General features: G+C 38.0%; 1 protein-coding gene across 5 annotated transcripts in view; it reads left to right on the top strand.

The window, feature by feature from the left end:
• Positions 1 to 20,086, top strand: part of SCN8A (sodium voltage-gated channel alpha subunit 8) — a 165,207-nt gene that overhangs the window by 80,801 nt on the left and 64,320 nt on the right. For all 5 annotated transcript variants that reach the window (XM_075591650.1, XM_075591645.1, XM_075591649.1 and 2 more), the window contains exons 10-14: positions 1,036 to 1,242; positions 2,713 to 2,997; positions 8,352 to 8,702; positions 13,468 to 13,606; positions 15,710 to 15,948. In XM_075591650.1, coding sequence (XP_075447765.1) covers positions 1,036 to 1,242; positions 2,713 to 2,997; positions 8,352 to 8,702; positions 13,468 to 13,606; positions 15,710 to 15,948 — 1,221 coding nt within the window. The remainder of the gene's footprint in view (positions 1 to 1,035; positions 1,243 to 2,712; positions 2,998 to 8,351; positions 8,703 to 13,467; positions 13,607 to 15,709; positions 15,949 to 20,086) is intronic.

Genomic DNA, 20,086 nt, shown 5'->3' with positions numbered 1-20,086 from the left:
AAAGGTAAAAAATGAAAGTAGTTGCAAACAGATATACACCTTGTTAATAATTTATCTAAAATGTAATTGTTACAAAACACACATTTTCTAATAATTGCATTCTTGATCAAGTTATTGTATACTGTACATTCGTACAGGGAGCAGTCACTAAAATCCCACCAACATATGTATTATACTGTAAGTAGAATAATATTAATGATATACCTCCAATTAATGTTTTTGAATCAAATTCATATGGTTGTGAGCCATTTATAGACTACCAGAAACTAACCTTACACTAGAAGTGGTTTTGTGGGTGTGGGAATCACCCACAAAATATTACAATTAAAGTTGCCAGATGGCTTCACCAAAAATAATGGACTCAATAGTAAAAGATGTGACCCCCTCCCCCCCAATACATATTTAAAAAAAAATACACCCCCCCCAATACATATACAAATACACACCCACTTCCTCCCCCCCAACCAATACATTTAACATTCAGACTTACCTTGGGGATGGTTTCAGGTTGGGGCCGGTGGCTGCAGGGGGATGGGGGGGCCTGACTTCCGGCACAGACATCGGCATCATTCACCACAGCGTGGGACAGTTACTGAGGGAGAAGCCTGCAGCGGGGAGAGCTGGGGCCAGCAGCAACTGCTCTGACCGGCCACCGACCCCCACCGCAGCCACCGTACGTTAGGAGAGAAATATCGGACACTTACATGTCCAGTATTACCTTTCATTTATACCGGACGCAGGGGCAAAATACCGGGCTGTCCGGTTCAAAACCGGACACCTGGCAACCTTTAATTTACAATTGAAGCACTCCTCAAAATATGAAACTTTTTTTCTATTTAATTTTCCTTTTGAATCATAAGATGGGTTTTCCATTTCACCTGGGCTTCAAAGACAAAACGCATAATGCTCTTAGCAGAGTGCCTGGTAAGCATAAGTAAGAAATATTATGATTGTATTACTACAGGAATCCTAAATATGTATTTCTAGTCCAGTTCACCAATAATCCATAATTTGTCCTGTGTTTGTATTTTTTAGATCTTGCGTGCTTCTGGAAAAACATACATGCTCTTCTTTATCTTGGTTATCTTTGTGGGGTCATTTTACCTAGTGAATTTAATTCTGGCTGTAGTAGCAATGGCGTATGAAGAGCAAAATCAAGCAACATTGGAGGAGGCAGAGCGGAAGGAGCATGAATTCAAGGCAATGCTCGAGCAGCTAAAAAAAATGCAGGAGGATGCCCAGGTCAGATTTGAGTTTACGAAAAATAGCACTATTTCTTAAAAAAAAAAAAAAAAAAAAAAATTACCATCTTTAAACCAGTGTTTCTAATTTCTTTATTAGAAGACGGATACAATAAAGCTGATGGTGTTTTTTTTCTATGGCACTCAATGTGTTTGTGTTTTTGTGTCACAAGTAGGGCAATTCTCACCTGTCATCCTTTTTCCATGACTCCCTTCAGTATTTACAGGTATTTGGTGACCAAAGTGTGTGCTTTCCCCCTACTTTAATGCATTTCTGTAGCTATATATAGTTTTTGCCCTAAGCCTAGGCACTAAAATATAGATATTTCACAATTTAGATTATACATTTACTTGCAAATTAGTCTTGCGCCTGTGAAGTGTATGTACATCTCTACGTTTAATATCAATGCAATGTAGAGAAAAATTACTTTCTTATGAAATGTTATCCAGTATATCAATTCCATTCCTGTGAATTATGGTATGTTTTATTGAACTAAAATAAACATGTCAAACTGTATATCACCAGAGAGCACTATATCTCGAGAGGCAATCCAAGCTTTTTAAATTTATTTTTAATACAGGATTGAAGCAGGGGGTCTCTGGAGCTGAGTCCCATTAATTTCATACTCCATAGGGGGTGCTGGTAGCCTCACTATATGGCTGATTTTCAAAGCTCCCGGGCCCTGTGGGCCAATAGGAAACCGTGATGTCACTAAGTGTGGCTTCCGATTGGCCCAAGTGTTGAGGAAGCTGAAAACTGCAGGCGATACCGACACCCCCTTCAGAGGTAAGTATCTCTGGAAGTTGGGGGTCCCCAGAGCTGAAATGAATGAGGTTCCGCTCCGGAGGTCCCCTACTTCAACCCTGTAATAAAAAATGAAAGAGGGGAAAGATGGCCTCGCTTGTGCCTTTTAATTACTATGTAATTAAGCTGTACAAAACAGTGTAAATTACATGATATTTGCCGATTTCCATATAATATATATATATATATATATATATATATATATATATATATAATACAGTATCTTTAGTAATTTACACTCATATGTTATACTCAATTAGGTTTTTGTAATGTTTGTATATGGTAATAAAATATGACGTCACATTAACATCACTTCATACATAATGAGTGACATAGGCACCATGTACAGGGTGCCAACAAAATGAAGAAGTCTCTAGTTTATGGTATTCTCACTGTATCGCATCCTGTGTGGGACAATATTTGTCACCTGACCAAGGGGGTTGTGCCCACAAAACATGGTCTCATTGTCACGGTCACCTGCAACAACAAAAAATGCTTTCTTGAATCCCAAGTTGGAAATTCGTGTTTGCGTGGCCGAGTTTCAACATAATTGTATTATACCTGATTCAGAATTCCAGCACCACTGTCATAACTATACAAGATACATAAACGGTGTGAGTGCATTGGTTTCTGATCTCTATTCATATTGCTTTTTGTTTGTGCCAGGCTGCAGCACTGGCCACCTCCGCTGGCACGGTCACTGAGGATGCTGTAGAAGATGAAGAGGGAGATGCAAGGATGTCTCAGACCTCTTCAGAATTCTCCAAACTGAGCTCAAAGAGTGCGAAGGAAAGGAGGAACCGCAGGAAGAAGCGGAAACAGAAAGAACTATCTGAAGGGGATGAGAAGGGAGATAATGAAAAGATGTACGAATCTGAAGATGGGGTGAAGAGAAAAGGTTTCTGGTACCCGGACAATAGACTGGGCCGCAAATTTTCAATCATGAACCAGGTATTTTTACAAAGGCTGGTATGCTCAGCTGACATGCTGTGTATTTTATTTAATCTTTGAATAGTATGTATTATTTTATTCATATAGTGCCAACCATAACGCAACCATTACAATAGGAGGCAAATAATGTACATTACTAGTAATGGGAATACGTGCGACAGGTAAATACAAACATAAGGACAATACCCTGCTGCCGAGCGCTTACAAGCAATCCAGTGTTATGTTGGGAGACTTGGACACATTGGATGTAGAAAGGGCATTATTAGAAGGGCATCTAGAGTTCGTAGCCGAGGCGTAACATTTAAAGAAAAAATACCAGCGCAAAAAACATGTTCCCAAAGTAATATGAATGTAGAATAAAAAGGAATATAGGATAGAAAATAGATTGTGTGCTTTTTTATTCCTTTTTATTCTACATTCATATTTTGCTATGAAGTATTTGTTTACCATTGATGCTTTTTTGGTGCTTTTTTGCACTAAACCCTTTAGAAGACAAGGCAGAGTGGTGCAATACTTTGTCTGCATGTGAACTTTCCACTGCGTGACCGCCGGGAACATCATACCGGTAGCGGGTGCTTTCCCTGACCAGTTCAAGTTGAAAGCAAACAACCAGGAGTGGGTGTATTCCCTATCCGGTAACTAGTGGAGTGGACTAGCTGATCTAAATTGCTTACTGCTTAGACGTGAGCTGCCTGCACTGATGAGCTGAGAGCAGGTGCCTTCCCTATCGGCATTTCCTTGATCATAGGACTGCTATTTTGTTGCCCTTTCAACAGTTACACTTAAAAAGCATAAGGAGCCTCTGGTAACTCTGTATCGTTCTAATTTTATATTGCCTACGTTTTTTTAAGTGTTTATCTGTGGCACTTATTTGTGCTTTCCTTAACTCATTGATTATATAAATCATTTTACTTTTGGAACATGTTTTTTTTGCGCTGGTATTTTTTCTTTAAATCTAAAATCCTTGATGTTTTTGAGCCATCTTTCATACTTGCTGCATTTTTTTATGTTCAGAGCTATATACTCTTTTTAAATACACTGAGTACCTAGCTGTGATAGTCAAGCACAGTTGGTCTAGAGCGCACCACACCACTCTTTTTTCCTAAGAAGTGTAAAATGTTTAATGAGCTGATTGGAAGAGGTGAATTTTCAGCTGGGCTTTGAATGTGGAAAGTGAATGTGCTTGCCGAATATTGAGTGGAAGAGAGTTCCATAGTTACGGAGAGATTAGGGGAAAAGGTTGAAGATGGAAGTGGGCTGTAGAGGTTAAGGGTGCAGAGATAAGAGCCTTAGGTAGAGCGTAAGACGGGTGCGCAAACTGGGGAGGCACAAGATTTTTTTTGGGGGGGTGCGGCGGTTACAGAGGCCCCATTCTCTTCCCCAAAGCTTTAAATTAAATGCTGGCGAGTGTGCGAAGCCTCTGTAACTAGCTTACCTTGGCTTCGGGTGACACGTCATTATGGCGCCAAATAACGCAGCGGGTCTCCTATTATGTCACATGACCCCCGCGGTTTCTAGGTAAGGGGGGCACGAGCACAGAGTCTGAGCAGGCAGGTCGAGAAATCAGAGCTGAGATGTATGGAGGTGAAGAACCTTAAAAGTTAGGAGAAATTTGTAGTTTATACGAATTAAATAGAAATAGCAGTGTTAGTCCAGTTTCGATAGTGCAGAGTAACTGTGTACTTCAGTATTAGGAGATACCTTTTTTATTTGGACATACCTTTTTTTATTTGGACTAACAATTGATATTATAAGATGAGCTTTCTAGAGTTTTCTGCTCTTCCTCAGATCAGTAATACTGATTTACAAAGATTCCATGAGCTTAACACAGATGTAAAAGTCAAGATTGCAATCTAAGGCAAAGGATGTACTGTAGGGAATGAATTGGTAAATAAACAGACAGGGCAATAAATGGATGAAGGGGACAGTGAGACAGTAGATTATAAAGAAATTTATAGGAAGCCAGCAGTGTGTGTTCAGGAGATCAGAAGCAGATACGTTTAGAAGAGCAGGAGATGATTTGGGCAGCAGCGTTTTGAATGGATTTTAATGGAGAGAGGCGTGAGGCAGGGAGACCAGATTAAAAAATGCTGCACATCAGTTCTGGAGAGAAGGGGTGTATTTTAGTAATGTTATGAAGGAAGAAAGAGCACAGTTTAGTAACAGTGTTTGTGTGGGGACAAAGGAAAAGGAGAAGTCTAATGTAACCCATAGGCAGCGTGCTTCTGAGACTGGGTGGATAGTAGTGTTATTGACCGTAGTGGAGAAGGAAACCATGGGACCTGGTTTGAATAGTACTTTTTCTTTTTAAATTGCTTCTGCCTACATCCATTTATTTCATCCTATTTAATCCAAAACATAATTTGCATATCAATTATTTGTAAAGAATCTCTACAAAATGTAGGAAAATATAATTGCATCCAGTCTAATTAATGCAAGTTACTGTATAACTTTACTTATTCTTTACTGACATGGTTGCAATCTTTGTAGAAGTTTTAGAACCAAATTTAAGCATAAGCTTAATATAGCATTTTGTGCTTTAAATTGTATAAAGGCCAATCTTTTTATCAATCGGCATACAGTTGTAACGGTGGTTCCCCTGGTCTCAGGGAGATTCCCTTGTTACTAGGTGTTTGGTGCATGCTACCTGTAGGATCACAAAATTGCTGAGTTGTCCGCCGATGTTTGTGGGGACACAGGACATGCTTCTGAGGTACATACCCGACACTGATCTCTAGTGGTACAGCGTCTCCATCTGCCGCAGGCTCCAGATGTATGGAGGTGATCTCCTACGTAGAACACAATCCCCTCTCCTTCCCCGGAGACCCTACAGTATGGGTCTATGGGTCAAAGGCCCCCGCAGCAGTCCTTCTTCCTGGACCTTCTAGCAATGTCGGGGGAAAGGTACACACTCACTCTCCCCCTAGGCGAAGTGGACCAGGGAAGGCCAGTATGCAGACACCCTGTTTGTGACCTGCCTCTCAAGTGGGGAGCAGCACTAACTAAATTTGGGTGGCAACCCCCATAAGTACAGTAGGAGGAGGGCACTAGGTCTGACCCAGGATTGGGTGAACACAGGCCTAGTTCCACCTCCTCCCCTGTCACTCAAGGGTGCTGCTATGAGAGGGGACAACCCCTAACAGGCCTTTTCTTACCAGGACTGGGCCCTAACAGGCCTTTTCTTACCAGGACTTGCTGCTAGGGAGGGCAGACTGGTAGCCAAGAACAAGTCCTGGCTACACCGTATACAATAATGTTTTGAAAATATTGTTTGAAACAGTTGGATATGGCATGTTATGTCTTTGTAGTTTTAGTTCTTTAAAGGAAGAAGATGGCAAGACAATATTTGTGTTAGTATTAAATACATGATTACCTATATAATTACTATCATAAATGGGCAGAAATCATTAATATTGGTGTTTGTGTATCAACACAGAGAAAGTTTTGTTTTAACTCGCTGCTCCATTAGAAAAAACTTTTCATACATCTGGTGCAGAATATAATAATACAGTATGTGTGTGCTGAAACTCCTCCCTAATTCTATTTTAAATCTATTGACACTCACTTGGAGGATTGCTCAGAGTAATTTTGGAGTAAATTACATTCATGCATGAAAATGCCCCAATTTTGCTCCAGAATTGCTTTGATCCTGTACTTACATATTTTTTAAAGAAAATATATCACATTGCATATACTGTCAATATTTTTATTGTTTATGTACTGTGTATAAACACATTCTCCAGCATATTACAAAAGAAGATTGAAAACTGTTGCATAAACATTACGTGTAGAATAACCTCAAATTAGCACATCTTGAAACGGGTGATTAGGCCTGTAAACTGAATCTTACAAACTAAAAGCGAATAGACAGAATTACCTTTCATCTATTGGTGTCTAAGCCACTGTCTCACATTATTTCCAAATACGATTGATAGAAGGTAAAAAAATTAATTATTACAAAGCATTTTATTGTGTCAATTTAAAGGAATTTTAGTGCACATTACTGTGGGACATATTGTTTCACAATGTTTGGGATTTGGTAGAAAAACCATATTTCATCTAAGGGAAATGATTACTATTTTCATTTTGAATCTCCAGGGAATTTTCTAGGTCATCACTTGTCCATTGGAAGCTAAACAGAGACTGACAATGTATTGGAACAATATAAATGACTTTTGGTATAGGGCTGTTGTCCCACTAACAGATACAAACAATTTTTATTCAGACAATACAGCAATTGCTAAACGTCAGTCTCCTTAATAAATGTGCTAATCTGTTAAAGCAGCAATTATTATTATTATTATCATCATTTATTTGCAAGCGTCAACATACCCCATAGCGTGGTACAATGTGGGTACAGAGTTATTTATATTACATAAACAGAGTGACACAACAAATAAGAACAAATAAGAGCAAACAGATACAAAAGGTTATGAGATATAGAGGGAATAAGGGGTCATTTGGGAACAAAAGGAAAAGTGGCTGCTCCATTGTGGGACAGAATATGCCTCAGGGATGCAGTATGGTCCAGTAATACCCCTTGTGTTTTTGTTTTGTCTTTACCCATCACATTTAATGTTTTTCTTTTTTACAGAATGGGAACCTGAAGGGGTCCCCAGAGCTGGAACACAATATTTTTCAGCTTCGGAGACACTCCTATTCCCAAGATGCTTAGCTATCAAAGCACTAGCATTCAGTCCCCTCCTGGGGAAACAAAATGGTGGATTAAATCTCCTGCATCACAAATAGGAAGCAGCAACGTCATCCTCTTGCAGCTTCCTTTTTGTCCCATGTGAGGTGGGAGCTGTAAAACCCAAAAAGTAATGCTAGTAAGTTCACTGAAAAGTACTTTGAAGACCGGGTGGATCCCGTAGCTGAATGTAACATAGTCTAATTTAGATGACCACCTGCTTCCCAATCTGATAAAAAGGTGATTAGGTTAGGGAGGGTTGCTGTTTTAAATGTATTTTATTTATAATTTGTTTTATTAGGAAGTAATACATTAAGACCTCGTTTCCAAATATGTCCTGGGAGCGTTGCTCTGTGACATGATAGGACATTTGCAGTAATTACAGCCTTTTCCATTTTTTAGCAATGTACAGTAACCTACTATAGACAGAACATAACAATACAAATAAATATAGCATTAAAAGGGCATATTATCTTTATCCTATTTGTGCATTGTTCTTGTATAGGTTTCAAATATTGGTTCCTCTTCATAACTTCATGGGGTTGTGTGGAGTTTTGAGAATTATCCTTAACCAGCTTTTTGGGTTTCTCGAAACGTTGTGGTCCTGTTTGGTTTTTGGTCATGTGAAATAATGTCAAATATTGTTTTTAATTCTTTGTTGCAGTCTCTTCTCAGCATCCCAGGATCTCCATATCTCTCTAGACACAACAGCCGGAGTAGCATATTCAGCTTTAGAGGACGTTTCCGGGACCCTGCCTCTGAAAATGAGTTTGCAGACGATGAACACAGTACAGTGGAGGAGAGCGAAGGCAGACGAGATTCCCTTTTTATCCCTGTCCGGTCCCACGACAGGAGGAACAGCTACAACAGTGGGTACAGCCAGGGCAGCCGATCATCTCGCATCTTCCCGAACCTGCGGCGAAATGTGAAAAATAGCACGGTGGATTGTAACGGCGTGGTGTCTTTGATTGGTGGCCCAGCTTCTAATATCCATGGTGGACGTCTTCTGCCTGAGGTGAAAATAGATAAGGCAGCTACTGATGACAGCGTAAGAAAGTTAATGAGTAGTTTAGTCAAGGCATGGCGGTCTACCCTCTCTGCTTTTCTGAATGCCGCCCTACAAATCTGAAATGGATCCCGCCCTGATGGAATGAGTACTGGTTTATCCTAACCTCTGTTGCTAATCTCTCTGGAACCCTGTGAAAATATTCTGTTTACTCTATATCTTTCAGTTTTCTTAAAATAACCTACTTTACTGTGTCTAACCTTGAGATAAAAACAAGCTGGAATTTTACAATTTGATACTGTAGCCTAAATAAAAAGACTACGGTCTTTCCAAACTAGTTGGCAGCAGATAGGAAGATATTCTATCTATTTAAAAAAAAAAGCATTTTGTAAACAATCTAACCATATACCACAAATGTAGCCACACCTAAAACAAAAATGTCATTGATTTTTATTTGAAAATTAAGAAAGGGGTATTCTGAATGGGGTTTGTTTCCACCACACTCAGACAGGGAGACCATCCTGTCTCTGTTAAGAGGGCCGATAAATATAAGGGAGATAGACAGGTGGACTTTGCCTGAGACCTCAATCGTTCAACACCCATTAAGGTCACCTAAAAGGAAAGAACTAGAATACATCAAACCCCTCATGTTTCAGAAGCCCTTAAACCCCATGAACGTGTCCTAGCCATTGGGTCATTTTGATCCTAGGAGGGATGGCACGTTTAAATTAATTGCTAATATTATAAAATACCATTAAATATATTTGCAGCAAGACTGAGTTGTATGTTAACAAGTAACCAATCTGCCATTTCAACATACTGTATGAATTCATTAGATTATTTTATGTTCCCGAAAGAATTTGCATTCGTAGTGAAAGTTTTTCCCAGAGTACAATTGCAGCAAGCTTTATTTTACCTACTGATAACGCATAATATCAAAGTTTCCATAGGATTCAATGGCAGTAATAATGCGGAATATACAACATGTCCCACTGAAATGTGCCAGTGGGAGCAATAACACTTGCTACATCTGTATGGTTCTAAACGAGGAGTTTTATATAATGAGGTATTATTTAATACTTTTTCATTATTTTAGGATGCAGTAAGGATATATTTAACTGTGAATGCTGTGTTCTTACTTGACATAAAACAATCTCAAGTCAACAAAGCTACATGCTGCAGGATCTGACTTGTAAATTCCAGTCTGCTTTTGTCTCTTGCAGCCCAAAAACTTCAATCCCTCCTTCCTTCCAGCAACCTTTTCTTATTAGTTATTTAACATTTTAGCACCTTGTCCAGATAGCATGTTAGCCTAACAGCTCACTCAGTTTTCGCTCTTCAGCCTAGCATGGGAATCCCTTAAGTTTAGCATGATGCATGTTCAGAAAACAACTGGAACTATAGATAAACGGTATAAATAACATTTGTTTTGCATCCAGTCTTATAAAAAAAAATCCTTGATAGTGTAGACTTAATTGTAGAGTACAAAAACACAGAAAAAATATAGTGCTCACTAATACGTAATAATATGAAATAATGATTTGCGTCCAATAATGCCTAGATTGGCAAAGGGTGCAACCAATGAGCTAGATAAATTGTATATCACAAACAGAGAGTATGGTGATTTCACCTCCACTCTCTAGCTAGAAGCTCATTTTTGGATGCACTCCAGGACTATTAAAACATAACATTATTTAAGTAATATTAAAAAAGAGGTTTACACACTAATAATTAATAAAGAAAAAACATGTGTGGTGTATTTAAAAATAGGGTGGGGATGGACCAGGATGGTAACGTGAACCCTAAGGTGTATTGCCTAGTAGAGGTAGTTGCAATGATTTTAGTACTCTGCCATTCACACTTTAACATTATTCTGTGACTTTTTGAACAGGCTTTGCCATATTACACCAGGCTCTGTTACAGTAGTGCAGATTATACTACATGTGGCTATACCTCTGTTGATCTACTGTGCATTGTACACACTGCACTATATACGGAGAGGTTACTACATAGCCAGCACTGCATTGATGTCTGTTTATATTATTGGTATATCGTCACCACTTTATCAACAGTATTGTGTGATCAATTGAGCAGACGTACCATTGCATATTTTGTAGGAATGGGCTGTACCTTTATGCTGTCATATTTATATGGGACATTCCAACTGTAGACTTGATACATCAAAATACCACATATTGCAGAGAAGGATTTGAAATGGTAACCAGTTTACTGTCTGCATGATAGCCATGTTTACATCACACTGCATTACTGTATATAGCAGTATATAGATTCTGTCCTACACAGGCTCAATCCACATACCACCAACCTATGATTGTGTGTTACCCTACCTGAGCTCACATTGATTTCTTGCTTCTCAGTAGTCAGGTGTCTTTATTTACTAATGGGTCAGATCTCCACTACGACAAGATTTCTACACATACTGTACCCATTACTATTGACCCTGGCCTAGACTACTACTTATCACATCTTACAGGAGGGTTATCACCAAATAGCAATCATAGGTTGGCTTGATGGGTATGCTGTGTTAGAGACTGTTTCTGTTTCAGCACCAGCAAGCTACACTCCAGACATTGGTTATTGAGTTATGCAGCCGGATACATTACCCTACTAATTGTTAGGTACCCTCTGGTGGTTACATTGCACACTTTATTACCACCATAGTGTGGCAACTACCTCTACTAGGCAATACACCTTAGGGTTCACGTTACCATCCTGGTCCATCCCCACCCTATTTTTAAATACACCACACATGTTTTTTCTTTATTAATTATTAGTGTGTAAACTGCTTTTAATTGTAGAGTACTGTATTAAATGTACGGATACCTGTTATAACTTGGCCAATTTTCTAATGCCCAGTGTTGGTAGCTTTCTGAATTTTTCAGAGTTGTTTATACAGTACATGGAGCATTTACAACATTTTGGAATAGTGCATTGTTAGGAAAACTAGATTAAACACAACTTTTAGTTTTATTTTTCACAAACAAGTATACTCTCTTACTAGTTAGTGTAAATGTGCACTGACCAGTAAGGATGCTCATGTTTGGGTTACAACGGTGTTGGTTAGGAAGCATTGGAAATTCTTTCAATATTGGTGGCAGTCTGAACATTGGTTAAATAACATTCTCATCGTTCTATAGCATACATATCGGGCTGTCAATGGACTAATCCCTTTAAATTGCACTTGCCACCAACATAAGTGATCCCAGGTTTTCATGAGTTAGAACATCATCATGTTAGCCAGTCTTTTGGTTATGGAAAATATGTACATATTGTACCTGAAGGAACTCAAAGTAAATTCATTACATTGTCTTACAATTTTCTAGAAAAGCTCTGGGGGAGTTTTCTACTACAGTACAAAATCAATCCTTCTACTAGAATCTAGTATGTCCAACCTTCAATGTGATTCAACGCTAAGGTAGCATTAAAAGATGTTTTCATTTAAATTAATTGAAACATTGTGGACAAAAATTGGTGTGGACAAAATTGTGGTCAAATATATTACTCTGTTTTCATTTTTAAATTGGCACTAAAAACCATATTGTATGTACTGTATTAAGTGGGTCTAAGCCACCTAATGGCCAGTGTAAGCCTCCAACGTTAGGTTAGCACTGCCTATAATGCAAGCTGGAACACAGCAGTTTATCATACAAGCATTCAAACAAATAATGAGATCATGAAATAATACATGGATAAAAGGACCGGACTTAAAAGTAAACATATGAAAAGGGAAATCTCTGCCTTGAAGATCTCTATCTGTGATATCATAAAAGATGGACATGTCCAAGAGACAAGTGTGTCCTCAAGTGCTACTCACATGCCAGGTTTTCTAGGCAATAAATAGCAACGTGTTTAAGAAATCTTTAAAACCTGGCATGTTGGTACAGTAACCCTCGAACTAAGCTTGGCCACCCCTGATGAAAAAGAGAACAGAAGATGAGGTGTAAGTGTGTTATAAAGCTTAGGATTTAGCAAAGAAAATTAATTTGGTGAACGAGCTACCAAGTTATTACTACTATGCTTTGGAAGTGTTTCCATGGAAGGGTGGTATTTCCAATATTTATTTGAAGCCTGGGAGATTTTGAAAGGCAAGGAGAGGAGTGTTAGAGATATGATTAGTCTGCAGTATGTCAAAAGGCAGTGTGTTGACTATGTGATTGATGGTAGGGTATAGTTATCAGTCACCCTATATGCATGAATATGCAAGGTATGAGCTTTCTTAGATAGAAGGGGCAGGGAGGGATTTGATAGACAGAACAAATAAACCTTGATATGGAGAGCTCAGGGTTAAATGATCCACATTTTCAAAATAATTACTGTACTAGTAGACTTAATTCTTATATTTTAACATTGGTGATATTCAGTTGCCATGACAGGTTTTAAGTTGCACTTAGTCTATATACTTCAAAAGGCAGAATATGGCATAATTAATAGACTGCAGTTGAGAATTATTTGCAGTACTTGTCATGTAATCTCTTCCCTTGTGGTGATATTCAAGAAGACTATACTTTTATTCAAGCACAAAGATGTTTTGAAACCTACTGTAGCTCTGAAATATTTCTGTCTAGCAACATGACCCTATTTTAATATTTTGTTTTCCCTTTTAAATGGTGTATTTGACCCACGCTACTTTTTTTTGGAGCAACTCATTTTTGATAGTTTTGTTTCTTAGTTTTTCAATTGAAATAAAATAGTGGGACTTCAATCTTAATGTGGTTCATGTGCTTACTGCATTAATAAACTGTATCTTTTTCAGCCTACCACAGAAGTAGAGGTTAAAAAGAAGAAGCCTTCTGCATCTCTCCGGGTTTCTATGGACCAACTGAATGCATCCTTTGGAAGAAAGAATAGAGCTAATAGTGTACTCAGTGTTATGACTCAAACGCTTGTAGAAGGTAAAATCGTCCTTCTTTTCTGTCTGTTTTATTAGCACATAGTTAATTTATATAGAGTAGTAAAAAAAAAACTTTCAGACAATGTACAAATTATCCCAGTGCAGTACGTTAATTCCAACTTAAAATGCATTGCCTTTACATCTAGCAAGTCATGTGTTAATTTACAAGGAGATGTGTATGTATAGCAGTTAGCAAGGCCTATGAACTTTTGCTAACTTCCTTTGTGCATGGTAGCCTCCTAGCTCCTATTTATCTGAAGGTGTCCATCCAGGCCGCAGTGTAAAATCGGGATATTAATCTTTCCTATTAATATGTACATGGATGGCTGAGGCTATATGAGTGGCTTCAGCTATTTAAAAAAAAAAAAAAAAAATAGGTCTAGGAGTGAAAGTTTATGTACACTTAATGTACTAAATACTTTCCATTTAAGTAAAGTCTGAATTATTGACATTTTAACAACATTTGTGACTTTCCCACTGAAAACTTTAAAAAAATGCAAAAGTTTCTGTAAGTCACTAGTAGTAGTAGTTGCACAATACAGCCTTCCATATGAAATTATAAATATACAATTAAATCTAATCTCTCTAATTCACTTATTAGCACATTCGCTCATTGTATGCCATCATTATTTAAACTTATAGGTCTCCCAGTATATGACCATTGTAGATTTAGACCAGGGAACTCCCTGTTTGGCACCGATTGTTCTGCAAAGTTGATCCATGCTGTATTTCCTCAGAATGGCACAGATGGGTGTTACCATAAAGCTTGTTAGAAAGCAAATAATTACATTTATTTTTGAACAGAGATTTCCCATTGCAGAACTGTCATAGTCCTATAACAAGAGGTGTGTCTAACCTCATGCAGCTTCTTTTTTTTTTTAGCATGTCAAACACGGTGACGCACATTTCACTGATGCAGTAGCTGAAAGCAGGTTTGAGTGTCTACTGCAAAAAAAAAGCTGCACCATTGAAACTTAGTTTTTCAGATGCTGAGCTCAATATGTCGCTTTGTCCTCCAATGTATCTACAACACACATCACTGTGAAATGCTCAATGATCTATATTGGCCATAACATGAGTCTATTCGCAAAGTTCATTTTTCTACACCTCTCAACTGGATCAACTTATCAGACTCTCAAAACTGCCTCCAGTCTAAGTTCTTACAAAATTAAAGCTCTCACATTTTAATCTGGTCTGTAACTGTGACATACGCCTATAACATATATTATCTTTAACTGTGCATGCAATGTCTTTAAATATAATGTATAACCCTGTTCATTTAATGTAACCATGTATTGTCATCATAACTCTGTGCCCAGGACACGCTTGAAAACGAGAGGCAACTCTCAATGTATTACTTCCTGTTAAAACATTTTATAAATAAATACTTTGTAGCACAGCTGAATAACTTTTATGAGGTCTGTAACCTTTCACTAATTATGGTACAGCTTCTTTTTAGAATTATAGCTATACTGTAGATGTAGCAGGACTTACTGTCTCCAGCACCGGGGCAAGTTGCGTGACTGTGGGTGCCCCGGCACCAGAGGATTATTGCTGTGGGTCGTCCAATCAAGATGCATGGACCCCCCACAGCGATGTCGCGGCAGCACTATCTGCAGAGCCTCAACTTTTAACTTATTCAGCCGCAGTTTCGAAGACAAGAAGTCCTGCTACACTCAGTTAGCCTGACCTGCCACAGTTATGGGAATCCTTTTCTGTCCCATTTGGTTGTAACAATGTCTATACTTCCTTATTTTTGCAATTGTCTTGCATTTTGGATCTATAGTTTGCAGAACTTCTTCAGAGGCTCATAATGCCCAATAGGGTAAACCATTTCATCAAAGTCTTTCTTTTGTGATTTATTATTACTTTAATGGACCTTTGCAGCATTGTCCTATTTTACAGCTCAATCAGCTAATGACGACTCTGTTTTGAAGAATGGGTGATCCTGAACTGTAGTTTGAAGTTGTGTTAATCGGTTAATTTCCAAACACATAGCTATTTAGCTTCAATTCTCATTAAATATTTAGCAGTCATTGGCTGAAATAAAGTTTTTACCAGATTGGTACAGCAAGATATTGAGCAAGTTTTTCTCTATCTACAGAACTAGAGGAGTCCCAGAAGAAGTGTCCACCATGTTGGTACAAATTTGCGAATACCTTCCTCATATGGACGTGCTCTCCTAAGTGGGTGCGCATCAAGGAAATTGTGAACATGTTTGTCATGGATCCTTTTGTTGACTTGGCCATAACCATTTGTATTGTACTCAACACTTTATTCATGGCCATGGAACACTATCCAATGACCGAGCATTTTGAAGGTGTTTTATATGTGGGAAACCTGGTAAGACATTTTCTAAAACTATCAAAAACAGATTGTTGGCATTTGGATGTTAAGTGGCTTCCATGTTTTGTGAAATAGCTAAATTCATAATCTGAAAGCAATATTATTCATAACAAACTAGGTATGAATAAAACACTAATCCTACTTCGCAAAGTATGTTGAAGATACATTGTGATCATTTTTAAGTATTTTTCATTTTTAATTTATTTTAAAAAGCTTTTTAGGCACAGTGGTAAACTACTCATGACCGGGGGCATGCAAGTGCAAACAAGTACTGTAAGGGCCACTTGGTCAACCTGCCTTTCTGGTATCTAACTTGTGGTAATGTTATAGACCCTATTCGATTCTTACATATTTCCATATTTAATGTTTCAAATGAATGTCTTTACTGATGTCCACCTCTGCAGGGAGACTTGAAATATAAGTAGAAAATAATAATGCCTTCCTGTATTCACCATGGCACAAAGATGCAGTAAAATATAATTTGTTAATGCATATTTTTTGTTTTTTTATTTATGGAATGAAAGATTTACATGAATCAAATATACATGTTATAAAACAATTATCTTTGGAGGATCCGAGTGCCAATCTCCTATCCTTAAAAAAAAATGTAACCTTTTAATAAGGGTTAATTGACAAAAGGTGTTATGTGCTCCTTCAATAAAGTGCTTAGCCATAGCACTTTCTACATCTTTAATTACTTGTGTGTTGGCAAATCCATTTTTTTTAAAAGTCTGCTTGTACAGTGCAACTAATGTTAAATTAACCTTTTCAGTGTCTGGGGTTTGGGTACACCAGTGTACCACTGGACCCCATGGTACTTACACATCAAGTGATCACTCCTGGAGCAATCACATCACGTGATCAGACCCCAGACACAGGAAACTTAAGTGGATGGCGATCCCCAAAAAATGGGCATTTGCCCATGACGTACCTGGTACGTCATAATGGCCCCTGGCGTGCTGTTAAGGTTATGAGCAAGGATACTTTAACAAATGGATAACACCTACTGCAGAGCAATTCAAGTTATTTCATTTTTATTCTATGGTTTATCTGTGTCTGGATGTGCAAATGTTTCTAGTGACCATGTCGCCAATATTTATCTTTTCTATAGAAAGAAAACATCTGGATATTTTTGTCAATTGTACGAATCTGGGTTCATTTTTGAATTAAATGCCAGTGTTAATATGTTAAACTCTTTATAAAACCTTTATTAGTAGAAGATGTTGAAACAAGTGTCAATTTAGGAGTAACTAATTTGAAATTTTCTGTTTATGTATAGAGATATATTTTCCAAGCTGCATCTAGCACACTCTTAAACCATGATCATAGAAAAATGTTTCATTCACTTTGACATTCGAACCTTAGAAATATGAGTTACTACAAATGCTCTTTGCTAAAGGTTCCATCACTTAAGCAAAAATCAAAGGAGGCAGAGGGCACCCCGATTAGTAATAGAGAAGGTTTCAGAAACAGACCCGTTAACTAGAGATGTACTGTCACGGCCCCTTTTATTCTCCAACATCTCTGATTTTGTTTGGGTATTTTTTCCGAATGCCACGCACTTCACCGCGTTCATGCTGCATTCATGCCGAGACAGCGCTAATACAATGCACTAGGATAAAGGCGGCCGCGGCTAAAATACCGGAACATACCGCATCAAATACTGCATCTGCCCGCGGTTTTCAGAGTTGCGCCGATACGGCCGCACGAGGATAAAGGCGGCTGCCACTGTATGTACTGGTCTGAATCCCCTTCCCAAATTTTCATGGATTTTTTTTTAGACCAAATCCGATCACCACACCAAAATCTGTCTGTGGATTGGGTATTAAGAAATCATCCAAATTCGCCATTAAATACAATCCGGGCAGATTTTTTTTTGTTTCTAACATTAAAAATCCGTCTTGCCGATTCTGGATTTTAACATATCCGTGGAACAGATTCACAATTCCGTGGCTGGAGTTTTAAGAATCCGGGTGGTGGGAGGATTTCAATTTTAGTAGTATCTCCAGTTGAGAGCGAAATGCCTGTGCTGAAAAATGAGCACGCCCGGGAGATATGCTAATGGCTATGTAAAATATATTACAATGAATCATATACCACACTTCCTAAAAGTCTGCCCATAAGAACTATACTGAGTTGATAAGCCTAATGACTGGACCAATGTCGCCCCAACAGGATTAGAACCCACAACCACTTCTTTTTTGCTAGGCAGTATCTCTAGCAGTGTGAGCTAAACCAGCTATTCTTGAGATCTCGTGGCAAACAATGTATCCGCTTTATCTCCTTCCGCATTAAAATATCTGCCTAGTTCAATGTAAAACTTATACATTTCTTTGGTTTAATAAAACTTCAAATTTACCTCATAACTGGTAAGCACTCCAACATCCAAATATATATATTTTTGCTTCATCTCTATCTTGAATTTGTTTACCTAGCACAAGTTTTTTCTGTTTTTTGTTATAGGATGCTAATTTTATGAATTTTTCTCATTACACATTTGTGCGATTCGCAAATTGCGTTAGTTGGTAGAATATACAGTATACTGCATAGGGCAATTCTAAATCTGAGGAGGCTTGATTTTGTCTGGATAAACAGTTCCTAAAGTAGAATTTCATTTAGTCCCCAAGACAAGTTAGTTTTATTAAAATCGGGAAATATGTTCAATTTAACAGAAGGATGGTCTTACCATGTAATACTATCATAGTAGTGATGAGTACAGTACCTTTATCTAAATTACTTTGCTCCACAAATAAATAGTACAGTATGTTCTGATATAGGTCTTATGGTTTTCGGTATTAAAAGTAAAATCTTTAGTAGAAGGATTATAAAGTCTCCAAATATCTATTAATCAGAATGCAATATTGTATTAAGGGCATTGATTGGCGTGAAACCTAATGTAGTTTTACCTGTAGAATTGTCTAGAGAAGGGTTTAGTGAAACATTGACGTTTTCACCCAAAATCAAAGTTCCTTATTTAAATGCATTTAGCTAGATAAACAATTATTACATAGCTGGCTTCTGGTCATTGTTAAGTGCATAAATGGTAATTGGCAAAGGTGAACGTTGTAATTTTTTTAGACTCCCTGAAGAAATATGTATCTCTGTTTAGAATCTTTTACTCACTCCATTTTTTTTTCTGGAGGAACTTAGAGCGGCAATCTGCCCCCCAAATTTTAATTATTTTTCTAACAGAACTGGAACCTGGTCCTAAAGTGCTGAACCACACTATTGCCATCTCTGGGCTCTGCCTGGTAACAAGATGCTTACATGCAGTAGCTTCTGGTGCATTTTGTGTTTTATATATATATATATATATATATATATATATATATATATATATATATATATATATATATCTACAGTATATATTGCAATATGTTGCTGCATGCTATTGGCCCACACTTTGGGAGCCATTTTTACCCCGGGGGCGGGGGGGGGGGGGGGAGAGAAAATACCATCCGCTAAAACTATTGTGTGATTATCTGGAAAACCAGGGGTTCCCCAGATATGAAAATAGTTGAGCTCTGTAGGACCCCCATTTCCAATCCTAACATTGTGGAAGCCTGAAGTACTGTGCTGTTGACCTATCCTGGAGGGCCAGTACAGGTACAGATGAAAGACTTGCTACATTTATATATTGAGCATCTTGAAGAAGGATGCAGCAGTTTTATCTTCAGGTTTAAGGATGGCTGACCTTCTTTGACGTAATACAATTTATTTTCAGGGAAAACCACATTTGTACTTGATAATCAGACTCTGCAGGTAGGCCGTAACTTTTTTAAATCCTCATCTCTGCTGCAGTATTATGCTTGATAATTCATTAAACAGCGTGATGTCGGATCCTTCAATTTTGAAAGTTCTCGAAGTTCCTGACCATATATCTTTAAGTTTTTATAGAATTGTAAGCACACAATATCGCTCTCTAGCAGCCAGTTTGGGTTCCACTGCTGTGTGGGCTCTATAAGCTCTATAAGGTTTCCAGACAGTGTTTGGTGGCGCTTCTATGATTTTGGCAAATAGACTCCTGGGGGTCAGTGTCTTTTATTCCAGGTGATCAACATTTTCAGGAATCCCCTGATATTCTATCCATATAGTCGTGGTCTTCCACTTTGTTCTGTAGAGCCTGGATTTGAGA

Source organism: Ascaphus truei, chromosome 3 (genome assembly GCF_040206685.1).
Source record: "Ascaphus truei isolate aAscTru1 chromosome 3, aAscTru1.hap1, whole genome shotgun sequence".
Lineage (NCBI taxonomy): Eukaryota > Metazoa > Chordata > Amphibia > Anura > Ascaphidae > Ascaphus > Ascaphus truei.
Note: the sequence above shows the minus strand (reverse complement) of the source record. Positions and strands in the feature narration are given on the sequence as shown.